This window comes from Elephas maximus, chromosome X (assembly GCF_024166365.1).
Source record: "Elephas maximus indicus isolate mEleMax1 chromosome X, mEleMax1 primary haplotype, whole genome shotgun sequence".
NCBI lineage: Eukaryota > Metazoa > Chordata > Mammalia > Proboscidea > Elephantidae > Elephas > Elephas maximus.
The window spans coordinates 160,643,672-160,660,043 of NC_064846.1; the positions used below are offsets into that span (position 1 = coordinate 160,643,672).

Genomic DNA, 16,372 nt, shown 5'->3' on the forward strand with positions numbered 1-16,372 from the left:
TGGTATTCCTCCTCCCATCCCTCAGCCATTCACAGATATTGCACTTAATAGGTTTCCTGGTCCACTATGGGGGTTTTTTTTGTTTTGTTTTTTCAGTTTATTGCCAAACTGCTCTCCTCTCCTGGTTAGGTGGCATCCAAGAGACTGGGACAAGGCTCAAAACTAGTTTCTGACTGGCAATGTGTGGTTTGTAAGAGTGGAGCCAAATCTTATCAGGTGCCATTTAACCTAGTCTTACCGGCAACAATTCACTAGGCACTTCCGCCCACACTATGCTTCGACTTGTGGAGTAAGTTAGGGTCTACTCTTCTCTACTACTGACTGTGAATTTCAAGGGCCTAGGAAAGATTGTGTCTTTGAACCCGGTATATACGGAGCCTGGAGGAAGTCCTCAATCTTCAAGAACAAGCTTGTCTGGTTTGTGCGATGTATCAAATTTATGCACTACATGGAAAGCCTTTAAAAACTCGTTAAAATCAATGCTGCCATCTTTGTTTAAGTCCATTTTGTTGGCGAGCTCATCCACTTGAGAATCATCAACAGGAACACCGTAGTGCTTTTTGAAAAGTTTCCACATGGCGCGAAATTCCTCCATGGAGATCATGCCTAAAAGAATATAGAAGGCTGTGAGCGCTCATTTGAAGACCCACCTAAGGGAGAGGCGGGGAAGCCATACGGATTGAATAGTCCCAATTAGAAGCTTACTAACACGCCTGAGCCTGAAGGGATGGAAGAGTAAGAGCATAAGTGTAAGAAACCATATGTCACTTTCAACTACCAAATGATCCTGAGCTTGCACTGAAGCTGCAATGAGAAAAGAGTGAAGGAATGAGGACGGAGTTGTGGGCTGTGGGACAATATGTGGTGTAGAAATTTTAAGATCTGAAATTTAAGGGAGGGGAACATGGAAGGAGGGCAGAGAGGAGGGCAACATCAAAGCAGAGGAAGAAGACACCAGAGACTCAGTCAGAGGACTACAGAGGACTACAAACAATGGCTCTGTCTTTTTTATAGGCGATAATTTACTTTCAAGTGTTAGATTATTGATGTGTGTGTGTGTGTTAAGAAAAGGTCTCTGCCGTACAGGATTATCTGATGAGTTTTTAGTCTGGAAATGAGTGATTGTGCATTAAAACTAAGTAGAAAATCCGTTCTCACAGCCCTCATTCCCAAAAAACAGAATTGGAATTCTAGGCATGGTTTGTATTGCCAGGAATAGTTAAGAAATGGACAGTGAATTATTTTAACATTTGTGCTGGTGATTTATAAAAGAAGTGACTGCAGTTTGCCTGATGAATACGTAGGCTTATGTAGGCCTCTGTGGTCTTGAAGACAGAGTTTGTGGTCAAGCTAAAATAATAATGAGTTCATTTTTCCCCTCATGTTTAATCAGGTTTGGATGAAGGATGAAACAAATGAAAACAGAGTTCTGGTTTCAGAGAAACGGGACCAACCTTTGCTAATCAGACTAATCAAAGTTCACTTACCTGAGTGGTCAGTGTCAATGACATTAAATATGATATGCAGGTCGGATCGGTATCTGTAGAGAGTCTCAATGAGAGTAGAATGAACCTAAAATAAAGATTTTCTAAGTGTTAAAACAGAGAATTAATGACACAGATCGATTTCAGTAAGTGTAACAAACATACAAAACATTAAGACACCGCCAATTCAAGTAATATGACTTAGAAATTTGAGAAGGCAAGCCTTCCTTGGAGGCCAGCCCTCTTTAATCAGATAAAAAAAACTTTGCTCCCTGTGTTATGAAGCTGTGCAATTTCCTCAGGGCACAGGGCCGAGGCCAATAAGAAAACCTGTTGCCTTCAAGTGGATTCTGACTCGTAGTGACACTACAGGACAGAGTAGAATTGCCCATAGGGTTTCGAAGGCTGTAATCTTTAAGAAAGCAAATCACATCTTTCTCCCTCGCAGCAGCTGGTGGGTTCCAACTGCCTACCTTTTGGTTAGCAGCCCAGTGCTTAACCGCTGCACCACCTGGGCTCCTTCAAGGTGAATAAAACCAAACCAAACCCATAGCTGTCGGGTCGATTCTGATTCATAGCAACCCAACAGGTGAGGAAAGAAGCAGTCAACAGTAAAGAAGGTGCAAACAGTTAATGTGCTTGACTGCTAACAGAAAGGTTGGAGATTCTAGTTCACCCAGAGGCACCTCAGAAGAAAGGCCTGGTGACCTGGAAAATCGGCCATTGAAAATCCAAAGGAAAACAGTTCTACTCCACACAGGTGGGGTCACCATGTGTTAGCTTCAACTGGATGGCAACTGATTTTTTAAAAAAATAACAATAGCCAACATTTACTGAGAGGACCTGTGTACCAGGCTCTGCACTGAGAGCTTTGTGTGAATTATTTCACTCAGTCCTCAACAACAACCCTAGGAGTACAAACATTATTACGTCCGTTTTACAGACTAGGAAACAGAGAGGTAAAGTAACTTTCCTGCATTCACGTACCTGGTAAGCGGAACTTGAATCTAAGCCACCTGAAGCCAAGGCCTATGATCATAATCATGATACTAAACTGCCTCTACGTGAAGTCAAAGCCTCTTTCCTGTAGATATTTTTGTCTTCTAATGCACTGTTACTTCCCTTCTCTCTGCTCTTAACGTCTCATCTCCCCTGCAAACAACCACCCAGGTCCTAGTTCCAACGTTAACTAAGTACTAGGAATCCGAAAGGACTTCACGGCAATGGAGGGGGCGGATACTGGGGTATTCACATTTTAATAAGAGATTCTAATTTTAAAAATCTTTAATGTATATTCTGGGTCATGGCAGCAGGTCTAGACTCCCATGCGCTAAGAGGGAATCCATTGGGTATTTTAAAAGGGGTGTTGTGTGAAAGAATGGATGTCATACCTTCCCTTCTACCGGCAAGCACTTAAAATAAGAATCACACATTTGCCATAGAATCACTTAACCAAAACCAAACCGATTCCAACTCGTGGTGACCCTATAGGACAGAGCAGAACTGCCCCATAGAGTTTCCAAGGAGCACCTGGCAGATTCGAACTGCTGACCCTTTGGTTAGCAGCCGTAGCACTTAACCACTACACCACCAGGGTTTCCCTTAGAATGGAGACTTGGTGGGGCAGTGGTTAAGAGCTCGGCTGCTAATCAAAAGGTCGATACTTCGAATCCACCAGACGCTCCTTGGAAACCCTATGGGGGTAGTTCTACTCTGTCCTATAGGGTCAATATGACTCAGAATCGACTCGATGGCAATGGGTTTGGATTTTTTTTTACCCTTAGCATGCACAAATTTTCCCAACAGATCACAGGGTACAAGTCCCCTTTAGACCTTTACTAGGACAACCCCCAACCATCAGATAATTCCTCTCCTAAATTTTCAAAGGGCCAAGTTACTCTTTTAGGTTGTCCAAAAGGTGTTTCGCTCTAGCCAGGTTTTAGCTGGGGCTAGGTTCCACTTGCCTCTTTCACAGGTTTTTGAATTTGGACATCCTGGAAGCTGGACATGTAGTCAATATTTCCATCTTTGTCTGTGTTTACCAGACGCGAACTCAGGGATCTCCATGGTAAGTTCAGCTCCAAAATGCTCTCCATGGAAAAAGCCCATTGGCTCAGAGAAAGTCTTCCTACCAACAACAACAACAAAGCCCACATCATTTGGTTATTATTTGATAAAGAAAGGCAACCTCCCTGGCAGAACCAGTGGGCAGCCCCGGGGTCTTGAGGCCTAGGGTATCCTACTGTCCCCTGTGATTTGCCCTATCAGGCCTCCAGCCCTGGGGGAATAACAGTCTTTCGGTTCCACAGATCTTTCCCTTACTGTCGCTTGAAAGGAATCAGAGTTTGGATGTGATTTTTTTTTTCCTTTTTCTGATTAGCAAAGTAAAGTATGCTTATTACAAAAGATTTGAAAACACAAAAGAATATTAAAAAATAAGATTTACTTTTGTTTTCAGTGTTTGATGTATTATTCACCTGTCATTTTCCTATGTAACATCCTTTCCCCCTCTAATATTGCAGGTAATTTTTTCTAAGTAGAAATATCTTAATTTTTTCCTGATGAAAGATATGCTGACTTTAACTAACTTATAATATACAGAAAACAGTGTTATTACTCCCAGTCTTTTTTCTGTATATAGAAGCATGTGTAGTCATGAATGTGTGTGTATATGTATATATATATATTGTTTTTCTTAAAACAAAATATACATTATACTTTAACATATGTTTTATATACTTGTATTGCATATGACAACACACACAGACATATTTACTCTAACCTGCTTTTTTGTTTACCTCCAATAAATTATGGACATCTACCTATATTAATGGAAACCCTGGGGGCATAGTGGTTAAGAGCTACGGCTGCTCACCAAAAGGTCAGTTCGAATCCACGAGCCACTCCTTGGAAACCTATGGGGCAGTTCTACTCTGTCCTATAGGGTTGCTATAAGTTGGAATTGACTCGACAGCACTGGTTTGGGTTTTTGGTTTATCTATATTAATAAATGCAAATCTACATCATCATTTTAATGGCTATGAAATTATTCCATTATTTCATTAGGATAATTCCTAGAAATGGAATTGCTGGATTAAGGGTATGTAGATTTTTAATGCTGTTGATATACAATGCCAAACTGCTTTTGAGAAAGTCTATCCACTTTCGCTCCCATCAGACCATTTCCTCACACACTTAGCAGCTAAGGACAAAATTCTTTTTTGTTATTTTCGTGAAGTTTAACACTTAGACAGAAAAATTCTCAAAACAAATACAGAACTCAAAGGGAGTTTTTGTGTTACCAACACCAATACAAGAACTAGATCACTGCTAGTATCCGAAAGGCCCCCTCGTGCCCCTGACAATTACTGCTACCTCTCACATTCCCAAGCAGAGCCATTATCTTGACTTCTAACACTGTAGTTCATTTTTTGCCGTTTCTAATCTATACATATATGGGGGGGAGGGGTCTGGCTTCTTTTGCTCAAAACTAGGTTCAAGAGATTCAGCCAGGTTGTTCCATTTATTTGTAGTTTGTTCATTTTCACTGATGTATAGAATTCCATTGCATGGATATTCACAATTTATATGTCCATTCTACTGTCGATGGATATTTGAATTATCTCTGGTTAGGGGTTATTACAGACAGTGCTGCTAAGAACATTTCTGTACATGCCTTTTTGGTGCATATATCTACCTGCATTTCTGTTGGGTAAATACCTAGGAATGAAATTGCTGGATCATAGGGTACGTGTTTGTTCATAGGGTATGTGTTTGTTCAGCTTCATTTGATACTCCAAGCAGTTTTCTAAAGTGGTTGTACCAATTTAGACACCAGCAGTATGTAAGAATTCTAGCTGGTCCACATCTTTGCCAACATTTGGTATTGTCAGTCTTTTTCATTCCAGCCATTCTAGGAGGCATGTAGTAATATCTCATTGTGGATTTAATTTGCATTTCCTAGATAACCAAAGAGTTGAGCACCTTTGCATACATTGGTTATTTGGATATTCTCTTGGCAAACTGTCTGTACAAGTCTTTCACCAATTTCTCTACTGGATTTTCTGTCTTTTTTCAAAATTGATTAGTAGAAATTGTATTTTTCAGATATGAGCCCTTTGTCAATTACATATGTTGCAAATATCTTCTCTCATTCTGTAGCTTGCCTTTTTTCACTTCTTTCAGAGTGGTCTGATGAACAGAAGTTCTTAATTTTAATGTACTTAATATTACCACTCTTTATGGTTAGTGCTTTTCTGTTCCATTTATGGAATCTTTGCCAAGTCCAATGGCATAAATATTCTCCCATATTGTATTCCAGAAGCCTTGTTGTTTGTCTTTCATATTTAGGTTACATGCCACCTGGAATTTATTTTTGTGTACGTTGCGAGCAATGGTCCGTTTCTTTTCTTCATACGGATATCCATTTGGCTCAGCCAGCATTTTATTGAAAAGACTGTCCTTTACCCACTGCTCAGCAGTAGTACCTTCAAGTGTCCGTATACGCATGATCTGTTTCAGGATTCTCTATTTGGTTCCACCTGTCTATGTGGGGATCTGTGTGGCAATTCCATACTACAGTAATTACTGTACCTTTATAATGTCTTGATATACAACAGGGCAAGTCTTCCTACCTTATTGCTTTTCTTCAAGAATGTCTTGGCAAGAGTAAGATATGAAAAAAAAAAAAAAGAGTGTCTTGGCTATTTTTGGCCTTTTGAATTTTTCCTATAAATTTTAGATGCAACTTCTCAAGATCTACCAAAAAGTCCTGATGTTGGGATTTTGATTGAGATCGCATTAGAACCTATAGCTCAATTTGAGGAGCGTTTATATCGTGACAGCTTTGGCCCTTACAGCCCATGAACACAGTAATATTCACCCATTTATTTCACTTAGCTTAAATTTCTCTTAGCAATATTTTGTAGTTTCCATGAGGAAATCTTATACATCATTCATCAGGTTCTTCCTAGGTACTTGGTTAAACTTTTGTGAATGGTATCTTTTAAAATTCTCATTATCTGTAAGTTAATTACTGGCTACGCTAGCAATTATTTCCATTCAGCTCCAAATTTACCCCTCTTTGCCCTGCTTTGTGACACTGGAGCTGGACCCTGTGAACATTTCTCCTTTGGCAGCTGGTATGGTGTTAGGCTTTGTCAGTAGAGGGCATATGAAGAATACTGTCAGGCATAGCAGAAACAGCAGTTTCTGGCGTGCTTTGCTTCCTGCTCCTATAGCACAATGTGGTGGCCAGATGTGTGCAGGAGATGTAGTGGCACCCAATCCACAGTAAATTTCACTGGCACCACAGTGGGTGGCTTCCTTGCCAGTAGTATGTGGGAGACACAGTGGCACACAGCCTCTAGAGGTTTTTTTTTTTTTTTTTTTTTGGTACCCCAGTGGGTAGTTTCCTTGCCAGCAGTGTGTAGGAGACACAGTGGTGCACAGCCCCCAGAGAGTTTTGCTGCATGCATCCTAGCGGGTGGCTCCATTCTCTCTAGTCCTGACCCACTAGCTGTAGACTAGCTTCGACCTGAGGCACCTCAGTGAATTTCTCCCCCATCTAGTGGGCCATGGAAACACCCTCTCCAATTGTTTCTGTTGAAAAGTCTGATACCAGTGTAGTTGTTGTCTCTTTGCAGTAATGTGGTTTCTCTCTGCCTGCTTTCAAGATTTTCTCTTTGCTGTTGCTATTCACCACAAACGTTTGTAGGTGTGGATTGAACCTTATTTATCCCGCTTGAGAATCACTGTTCTTCTTTATCTGTGCGTTTGAGACTTTCATTGGTTCTGGAAAAGTCTCAGCCATTATCATGTCAAATATTTCCTGACATTCTCTTTATTCTCTCCCTTCTGAGGCTCTGATTATATACGTTAGGCTTTCTCATTCTACTGTCCATGACTCTTAATCTCGTTAATTCTTTCTTAATAAGTGTCTAAACTGTTTAACTCATCCGTTATGTTTTCTCTTCATTTTAACAAGTATGTTTCTATATCTGTCTGGTTCTCTTTCAAGTAATTTTCAAATGCTTTTTTTTATGATTCCTTCTTTTATTTCTTAAACATTTTTTTCTCAGTTATTTTATATTGTGTATTTGACAATTCTAATATTTGATGTCCTTGGGGAACTAAATTTGTCGTGTGTTGTTTCTGCTGACACTCACTCATGGTAGCTTGTTTCCTCATTTGTTTGGTGATCTTTAGTTGTAAGCTCATATTTGTTGATCTTAATCTCTGAATATACTAATGGCCAAAATGAAGGATGTTTCTCTTGAAGATGGTTTTGCATTTGATTCTGCCAAAAGTCATGGTACACTACAAACCGAGGTCTACTTTAGGCACTTCGAGGGTCCAGGATTAATGTGGAAGTCTCAGATTCAGCTTCTCCATCTTTCTACTATCCTACAGTTTAGTTTCAGGATCGACTGCCACACTGATACTAGCATTTCCTCCCAGGGCAATCCAGTCTTTTGTGCTCACTTCTGCTTCATACTCCCAGATGCAGTTTCAAATAGCCCTTCATAGGTAGAGGAGATGCGGCCTACAGATTTACCTCGCTTCTCGTGAGGTTGGCAAATGCATCAAAATTCTGCTTCTTCCAAAATCTGGTTGTTTCTTAACAGGAGGGCCCTGGAGAGTGTCTAGTCTGACATACTACCAGAATAGAATGCAGTTCAGGGTTGTTGTTGTTTTAATTGAAAGAAACTTACTGAAAAGGAAGAATGTGACTTTTTCCCAGTGTATAACAGATTATATTTTATTTTTATGTCTATCATTCCTTTCTAGTAAAAATAGAGAACTGAAAGCTTAAGGAAGCAAAAAGAATAAAAATTGATCAGTGTGTTACCTGATATGTTAATAAATGGCACACATTACATGATCTTATTACCTGATTTACTGCGGTCGTGAAGTTCGAAAGCATGAACAAGGTCAGTTTTTCGCGCTATCATTCTCTCTTTTAGTATCCTGATGGCACTGCTTTCAATAGTACTCACCCTATGTCAAGAAAACAATTATTAAGTGAAAGTTACCTAAATCATCCTGTTCTGCTTCACTTTGATGTACGCAGTTGGAAACCCCCAGGCGCTCCTTGGAAACCCTATGGGGCAGTTCTACTTTGCCCTATAGGGTCACTATGAGTCGGAATCGACTCCACGGCAGTGGGTTTGGTTTGGGTTTTTGGTTTATGTTACCACTTACCAGTTTCCACTTTAAATGAATTGCTTAAATTCATACATGTCATCATACAAGTCATGTTAGTGGATGGTGAATGCATGTGTATATATGTATGTGTGTATGTATGTATGTAGATGACTAAAAAAGATTAGATTTTCTTTTGTATTTCAAATTAATTAATTTTTGAGAATATCCAAGATAATTTTGAAAAAGGAGGAAAATAAAGAGGAAGTTGCTAAACCAGATACTCAAATTTACTATAAAGTTTCTTAAAGAAAACAGCAGATACTGACACAAGAGAAGACAAATACATAGTTAGAACACAATAGAAATTTCATAAATATTGCTGACTATATGTGGGAATGATATATATGACAAAGCATTACAATTCAGTAGACATGGTGCTAGAATAACAACACTCCATCAAACAATGGTAAGATATACATGCTTCCCAAACATACAATTGTTGATGGTATTCTCTTATAACCCTTTTTATTTCTGTAAGGTTTGTAGTGATATCCCCTCTTTCATTCTTGGTTTTAGTAATTTGAATCTTCTCTCTTCTTTTCTTAGTCAGCCAAAAATACATAAAGCAAAAACTGACAAAATAGATAACCTAGATGAAATGGACAAATTCCTAGAAAGATGCAACCCATTAAAGCTGATTCAAAAAGAAATAGAAAATCTGAATAGACCTATAACAAGTAAAAAGACTGAATAAATAGAAGGAGGATAAGGAATGTGTGGCTAATTGCCCCCATGAACAACTGCCTCCTTTGCCCTGAGACCAGAAGAACTGGATAGTGCCTGGCTACTATTACTGAACACTTTGATCAAAGAGTCTATAGAAGAATCCTGATTAAAAGGGGGAAAATATAGGACACAGTTTCAAATTGTCATGGACACCAGACTTCCTGGAGCCATGAAGATTGGATGAACCCCTGAAACTGTTGCCCTGAGATAAGCTTTAAGCTTTAAGCCAAAAATACCCCCTGAATTCTTCTTAAAAACCAAACAATAGTTTAGCCTAACTAGTAAAAAATGTCTGCCTTGAGCATTAAGCTTTTTTAAGAACAATCCCTATGGGATCAAATTGACAATAGCAACTTGTAAGATTAGATAGGAACCTTAGGGGGCAGTGAATTTATGTTAATGGGGGAGAAACAACTCAGAAAAGACGGTAAGAATGGTTGCACAACTTGAAGAATGTAATCAATGTCACTAAATGGTACATGTAGAAGCTGTTGAATTGGTGTATTTTTTCCTGTGTATGTTCTCAACAACAAAATATATATATATATACACATTAATACACACACACACACACATATAAAGACTGAATAAGTAATCAAAAACCTTCCCACAAAGAAAAGTCAAGGCCCAAATGGCTTCACTGGTGAATTCCACCAAACATTCAAAGGATTAATACTAATCCTTTACAAACTCTTCCAAAAAATAAAAGATGTGGGAATACTGCCCACATGATTCTATGAAGCTAGTATTACCCTGATACCAAAACCAGACAAAGACATCACAAGAAAAGAAAACTACAGACCAATATCTCTTATGACTATAGATGCAAGAATCCTCAAAAATACTAGCAAACTGCATCCAGCAACATATAAAAAGGATTATGCATCATCCCACAAAGTGGGATTTAGCCCAGGTATGCAAGGTAATACATAATATTAATAGAAAAAGGGACATAAACCACATAGTCATCTCAATAAATGCAGAAAAAAAATCTGACAAAATCTAACACCTTTTCATGCTAAAAGCATTTAACAGACTAGGAGTAGAAGGGGAACTTTCCCAGGCTGTGGATGTGACCCTGTTTGGAAATAGGGTCTTTGAAGATGTTCTTAGTTAGGTTAGCATGAGGTCACACTGGAGTGAAGGGGGTTCTAACCCTGTGTGAGAGAAGGGACAGAGACAGAGAGAGGGAAGAACACCATGTGAAACTGCAGCTGCAAGTCAAAAAAACCCTGAAGCTGTTCTTCCTTAAAGTCTCATCTTTGTTTTGCTTTACTTGTTAACAATTAATATATTAGTTTTATAATTTTTAAAAAATCTAAAAAAGATAATATTTGAGGGGGACAAAGGAAGATAAGCTATTAATGGGATCACATGGAAGGATACTTGCAACTATTTTAGGTGTATACACTTCAGGGTAGAGAAGAAAAGGGGCAAGACCAGATTGGGCTCTATGTTGAGCAGAGAAGGTTGTAGGTTAGAGGGCTGAGTGGGTGTAGGACCCCCATTTCTTTCCATTTAATTAGGGACTGTCCCGCCAGGTGCTAAATTCTTTGTCCAACTAAAGAGTTATATGAATTGAAAATTGCTCCTTTTGGTTTTAAGTATGGGCACATTCACCACTTGGAGTCTGGAACCACTACCATTTTGTTTGTATCGATGAGTCACCAGTAAGTAATCTGTACTCTCATGACTGCTCTTAGTCACTCTGGACTGGCTCTCCTCAGTCACAATGCCAGTGCTGAGTATTCTCCTTAAAGTATACACACCTTTGGTAAAGAGGCCTTGGGCACGTTGACTTAGTTACTTGATACTGGACAAATCTAGGGACCATACTATAACCCAGTTTGAGGTAAGCTCCTCGATTGCTGCCTTCTTCATAATAATTAGAAGCAGAAAATACAGTAATAACCTGGTTAAAGAAAAAGAGGGTCAGGTTCACGTAAAATCAGTTTTCAAAAGGTCATCCAATAAATTCTTAAAAAGCAAAAATTAAACAAACTTCATAACCACTGAAAATTATCCACGTCTGATGTGATTTCTGTAATGACATTGGAGGAAACAAGGCTGTTTTGAAATCACTATTCCCACTCATCCAATATCCCCGGTGCATGGCCTTCCAATCTTGTATATAATTTTATTTCCATGTCTTAGAATCCTTCTTAATGTTCAGTTTTGCAAATTCTAATTTTCCAAGGGGAGAAGTTATAATATTTGGACAGTCAAAATAAAACTTGTTCACTACCACTGTCTTTTTCTTTTGCTTGGAGTTGAGTGATTTAGTAGGTTCAGGGCCCCACAAAACCAGTGTCTTAAGGGCAGTGAAATAGCGGCTAGAGTAAAGGGTCCTGACCTCCACCTTGGGAAGGAACCAGCCTTGGGACTCTGGTGGAGCGTGTGAGGACACCACTGGTCTGTGATGGGAAAGCTAGCTTAGGCCCCCAAACCAAAAAGACCAAATCCATTGCCATCGAGTCGATTCTGATTCATGCCCTAATGAGTATGCCACTTCAAAAAGACCACTGCTATTTTCTCTCAGTTTTCTTTTCTTTTTTGTTAAAATTTATTTTATTTGTTGTTGTTGCTAAGAATATACATAGCAGAACATACACCAATTCAACAATTTCTCCATGTACAAATCAGTGACTTTGATTACATTTTTCAAGTTGTGCCACCTTCCTTTTCCAAATTGTTCCTTCCCATTAACATAAACTTACTGCCCCCCATGTTTCCTACCTAATCTTTCAAGCTGCTGTTGCCAATTTGATCCCATATAGATAGTTCTTAACACAATGCTCAAGGCAGACATTCTTTACTGATTAAGCTAAACTGTTGCTTGGTTTAAAGAAGACTTCAGGGGATATTTTTTGGTTTAAGGTTTAAAGATTATCTCAGATCAATAGTATTGGGGATTCATCCAGCCTCAATGGCTCCAGAAGGTCTGGATTCCATGAGAATCTGAAATTCTGTTCTGCATTTGTCCCCTTTTGATCAGGATTTGTCTACAGAATCTTTGATCAAAACAGTTTGCTTATTACAAAGAAACCCTAAATAACACTTGCCTAACCCGTCTCACAACATTAGTATGAGCCTAAAATGAATTAATAGAAGAAAAGTGATCATGTTAAGAGAGAAGGAAATGCCACACATTTGATGTTCATTTTTATTTACTACTGTTCATTTTTAGAAAAAGGCACATCCCAGGACAGCTTGGGACAAGAAACCAGTTCCTCAGTCCTTAACTCGTCTAGCCTTATCAGACACCACTGAAGGGGCACAACACACTCCATTTTATTGGCTACAGATAAACTAACCACAGTGAGCAATTGCTGGAGATCACCTGCTTGGCAAATTGAAGGGAAGTGTGTTTTGTGACTCTGCCCTGCACAGGGAAAGTGCAAAAGGTGGAAGAGAGCAAACCAGCTTCACTAATGCCTTTTACATTCCCTGTGAGGATAAAAAAAAAAAAAAAAAAGAAAAATTTTTTTGTACCTGCTTAATCCGACTGCACTGGAGATTTGCCTTACAGTTTATAAAGAATGCGGCCTTTCTGTGTGTGTGCTTTGTGCCAGAATTTCTATCTCTGGGATAAGGGAAATAAGCCAAATATTTCTTAGGGTGAGGGGCAGTGAAGCACCTTCAAACAACCCCTGTGAACCCTGCAGTCTCCTGTGTCTGTCTACCAAAGCATGGCGTTCTGTTTTGGCGCTAGGGTAGACATCTTCTCATGGGCTTCTAGGTCAGACATCAAACACACTATGACAAGAGAAGACCGTGCTTGTGGGAAGGATATCTGTGAGAACATCACCAACACGGCTAACTTACCTTCCCATCGTGGCAGACTTCATAACCATCGGGCTTACATTCATGAGACCTAATGAGCAACTTCAAATGATATTTATTAAGAATCTTGGAAGTAACGTCTGGGCCAAAATAGCAGCCTCCTCCTCGACTTTTGTTTGGATAACAGCCTCTTTTGCTTCTGGGATCACTCCATAGAATATCGATAACCTTTGAATAACAAACGAGATTAGGCTGCTACTTACAAGTGAGAGTCTATCTTTCTAGGTTCCAACTTACGTGCTAGAAATACTAACCTGAGTTATCCCAAAGACAAACTATTCCTCATTCTTCCTTCAAAATTGTTTCAAGCTCATTTGCTCCATGAATCCTTTCTAGAACACTTTTAATGTCCACAGCCACGCCAATCCCTTTCCATTCATCCCCAACAACCAATTTAGCAACAACAATAACCAATTTAGCAATACTTAGTAATCCTGAAGAATCAGCCCTTGCAAATTTTTTTTGTCTTTAAAAGCCTTATCACATTTGTTTCACAATTGTTGAATCTACAAAGGTCTTTTCCCTAAAAGAGCTTCATTGTCATGTTCAGAGGAGAAAGCAGCTTTCCACAATGAACACATATAAGGCGTTTGTTATGGATTTAATTGTGTCCCCAAAAAGATATTATGAAGTCCATTTAATTTTTGTTTGTTTTTAATCCCTTTCCCTGTGAACATGATATTGTTTGGAAAGAGGGTCTTTGAAGATGTTATCGGTTAACATGAGGTCACACTGGAGTTAGGTGGGTCCTATTTCTATCTGAGTGGTGTCCTTACAAAAGAGGAGGAGAGACACAGAGACAGAGGGAAGATAGCCATGTGACAATGGAGGCACAGACTGGAGCTGCAAGCCAAGGAATGACAAGGATCACAGGCCGTCACCAGAGACTAGGAGAGCAGCATGGAACAGATTCTCTCTCAAGCCCCAGAAGGAATCAACATGGCCAACACCCTGGTTTTTGGACTCCTAGTCTCCAGAACTGTGAGATAATAAATTTCTGTTCTTATAAGCCACCCAATGTGTGGTATTTTACTACAGTAGCCCTAGGAAATTAATACAATGTTCTTAATATGTTCAAAGAGAGAAGAAGGTAGGTCTCCCAGCTGTGGCTTTGGTGCAGGGTTTTTGTCCTATTGAGCACACAGTCTGAGGAAGCCCTTGCTTTCTCCCATCACAAATACAGACAACTGTGCATCCAAGAATACCTCCTGAAGCATCTGTTTCACTTTCTGCCCCCTCGATAGCTACATTCTCAGTTTCAGCAATAGATTCTGTCATTTTTAGCTACTGATTGGTTTCCGCAACATCTTCTCCTAAATCCGCAAGTATTTCATTAGTATAACATTTCGTTTTGGGACAGAAAGAAAGAGGCAAATGGAGCCTACACAATGCCCAGGACTGAAGACCCAAGTTTGTAAGAATATTTTTCATAGAAAATCAGATACTCCCTCTTTGTGTCTCTGATCTATGGATACTCACTGCCGTCAAGTCGGTTCCGACTCATAGCGACTCCATAGGGTTTCTGAGGCTGTAAATCTCTACAGAAGCTGATGGCCACAACTTTCTCCCTTGGAGCCATTGGTGGTTTCGAACCACCGACCTTTCGGTTAGCAGTCAATCGCTTTAACCACATCGCCACCAGGGCTCCCTGATCTATGTATAACGCTTCTTTAAATTTCTCCCACAAGAGATTAAGCAGTAGTGAGAGAAACTAGCTTTGTCACTAAAGCTGTGCAACTTTGAGATAACTTTCTAGGTCTCCTTCCTAATTTTTTTTAAATGGTCAGATGACCCGTAAAGTATCTCAAAGTTCTAACAGACTATGATTCTAAGAGTCTATATTTCCCACATGTTTCTTTTGAGGACATAAAGAAGCATACAAGTTGTGTGATTATTCCAGTGGATCCACATCAGGTCTTAAGAAGAGGACCAGAAATGGTTGCCTCACTAAACGTGATTGTACATCCATTCGTTCTTTGATTCAAAGTCATATGAGGTATAAGTTATATAAAAATGAACTTCTTCAGAATCCATTCTGTGAGTTTAGCATTTCTTTCCTCTGTCTAGAATTCATTCACTTGCCTAGGTTCACCCAGATCATGGCCATAACATAGATTGAATTCTGGAGCCCTTTAATAAATTCCTCAGCAGAGAGATCTTTTTCCTCTCAGTACCACCCTCTCCTCTGAAGCACAGTGGCCTCTTCTGTGGTAATTGAACGAAAGAATCACTATTTACAGGATTCTTCCCTGAAATTTTTAAAAAAGGAAAAGTATTACTGAGCTATAACTTCTATATGACCCTTCTGCCATAGCCGTCCGGTGGCTTCTGACTCATAGCGACCCTACAGACAGAGTAGAACCGCCCGGTAGGGTTTCCAAGGCTGTAATCTTTATGGAAGCAGACTGCCACATCTTTCTCCCATGGAGCGGCTGCTGGGTTTGAACCACCAACCATCTGGTTAGTAGCTGAGCAGGTAACCTGTGCCACCAGGGCTCCTTTTATATGACCCAGTCAACAAAAATCTATTTGTGTTTCAGCCTTTCAAACCCCCTCAATCCAAAATAAATCCTGCAAAAAGTACCCTGTGCTTGTCTGCAGTTCCAAGTAACCCAGTTTCCAAAAGTATGCTTTGGGGGAAGAGTTCCTAGCTCTGAAAGGTGTTTCTAAATGTTCTCTTTTAAGACACTAACACTATAACTCTCTATTCTTTTGTATTTTCCCTTACTTGTGTGTCCTCCTTCCAGCTTTTGAACATGTCATTTAAAAGCTGTGCTCAGCTCAAACCTTCTAGCTAGGTACCTCAAGTTCTTTAAATGCTTTCCTCCTACTCCTCATACAGCTTTTGCCTCATTGGATGAGGGGTGACTAGAGTAGTTCATCTCTTTCTTGAGATCTCCTATCACTCTTGAGTTCCTTTTCCCTTCACAAAAAGAACATAAGCCTTAGAGTCAGATCTGGGATCAAATCCTGCTCTGTCATTCATTCACAGGCCAAGTGTCCTCAAATAAGTCAGTTCACTCTTTGGAGCTTCAGTTTTCCCACGAGGTTTTTGTAACAGTTACAGAGGATGGTAGGTGTAAAGAGGTTGGATGAGAGCCTGGTAAAAGAAG

At 39.6% G+C, this 16,372-nt stretch overlaps 1 protein-coding gene across 1 annotated transcript in view; it reads right to left on the bottom strand.

The window, feature by feature from the left end:
• Window positions 1-305: 305 nt before the first annotated feature.
• PPEF1 (protein phosphatase with EF-hand domain 1) overlaps window positions 306-16,372 on the bottom strand; it is a 92,575-nt gene continuing 76,508 nt past the window's right edge. Inside the window, exons 11-16 of the mRNA XM_049873440.1 lie at window positions 13,242-13,427; window positions 11,186-11,328; window positions 8,377-8,483; window positions 3,449-3,612; window positions 1,488-1,572; window positions 306-606 (exon numbers count right to left, since the gene is read on the bottom strand). Of these exons, the coding sequence (XP_049729397.1) occupies window positions 392-606; window positions 1,488-1,572; window positions 3,449-3,612; window positions 8,377-8,483; window positions 11,186-11,328; window positions 13,242-13,427 (900 nt within the window). The 3' untranslated portion in view covers window positions 306-391. The remainder of the gene's footprint in view (window positions 607-1,487; window positions 1,573-3,448; window positions 3,613-8,376; window positions 8,484-11,185; window positions 11,329-13,241; window positions 13,428-16,372) is intronic.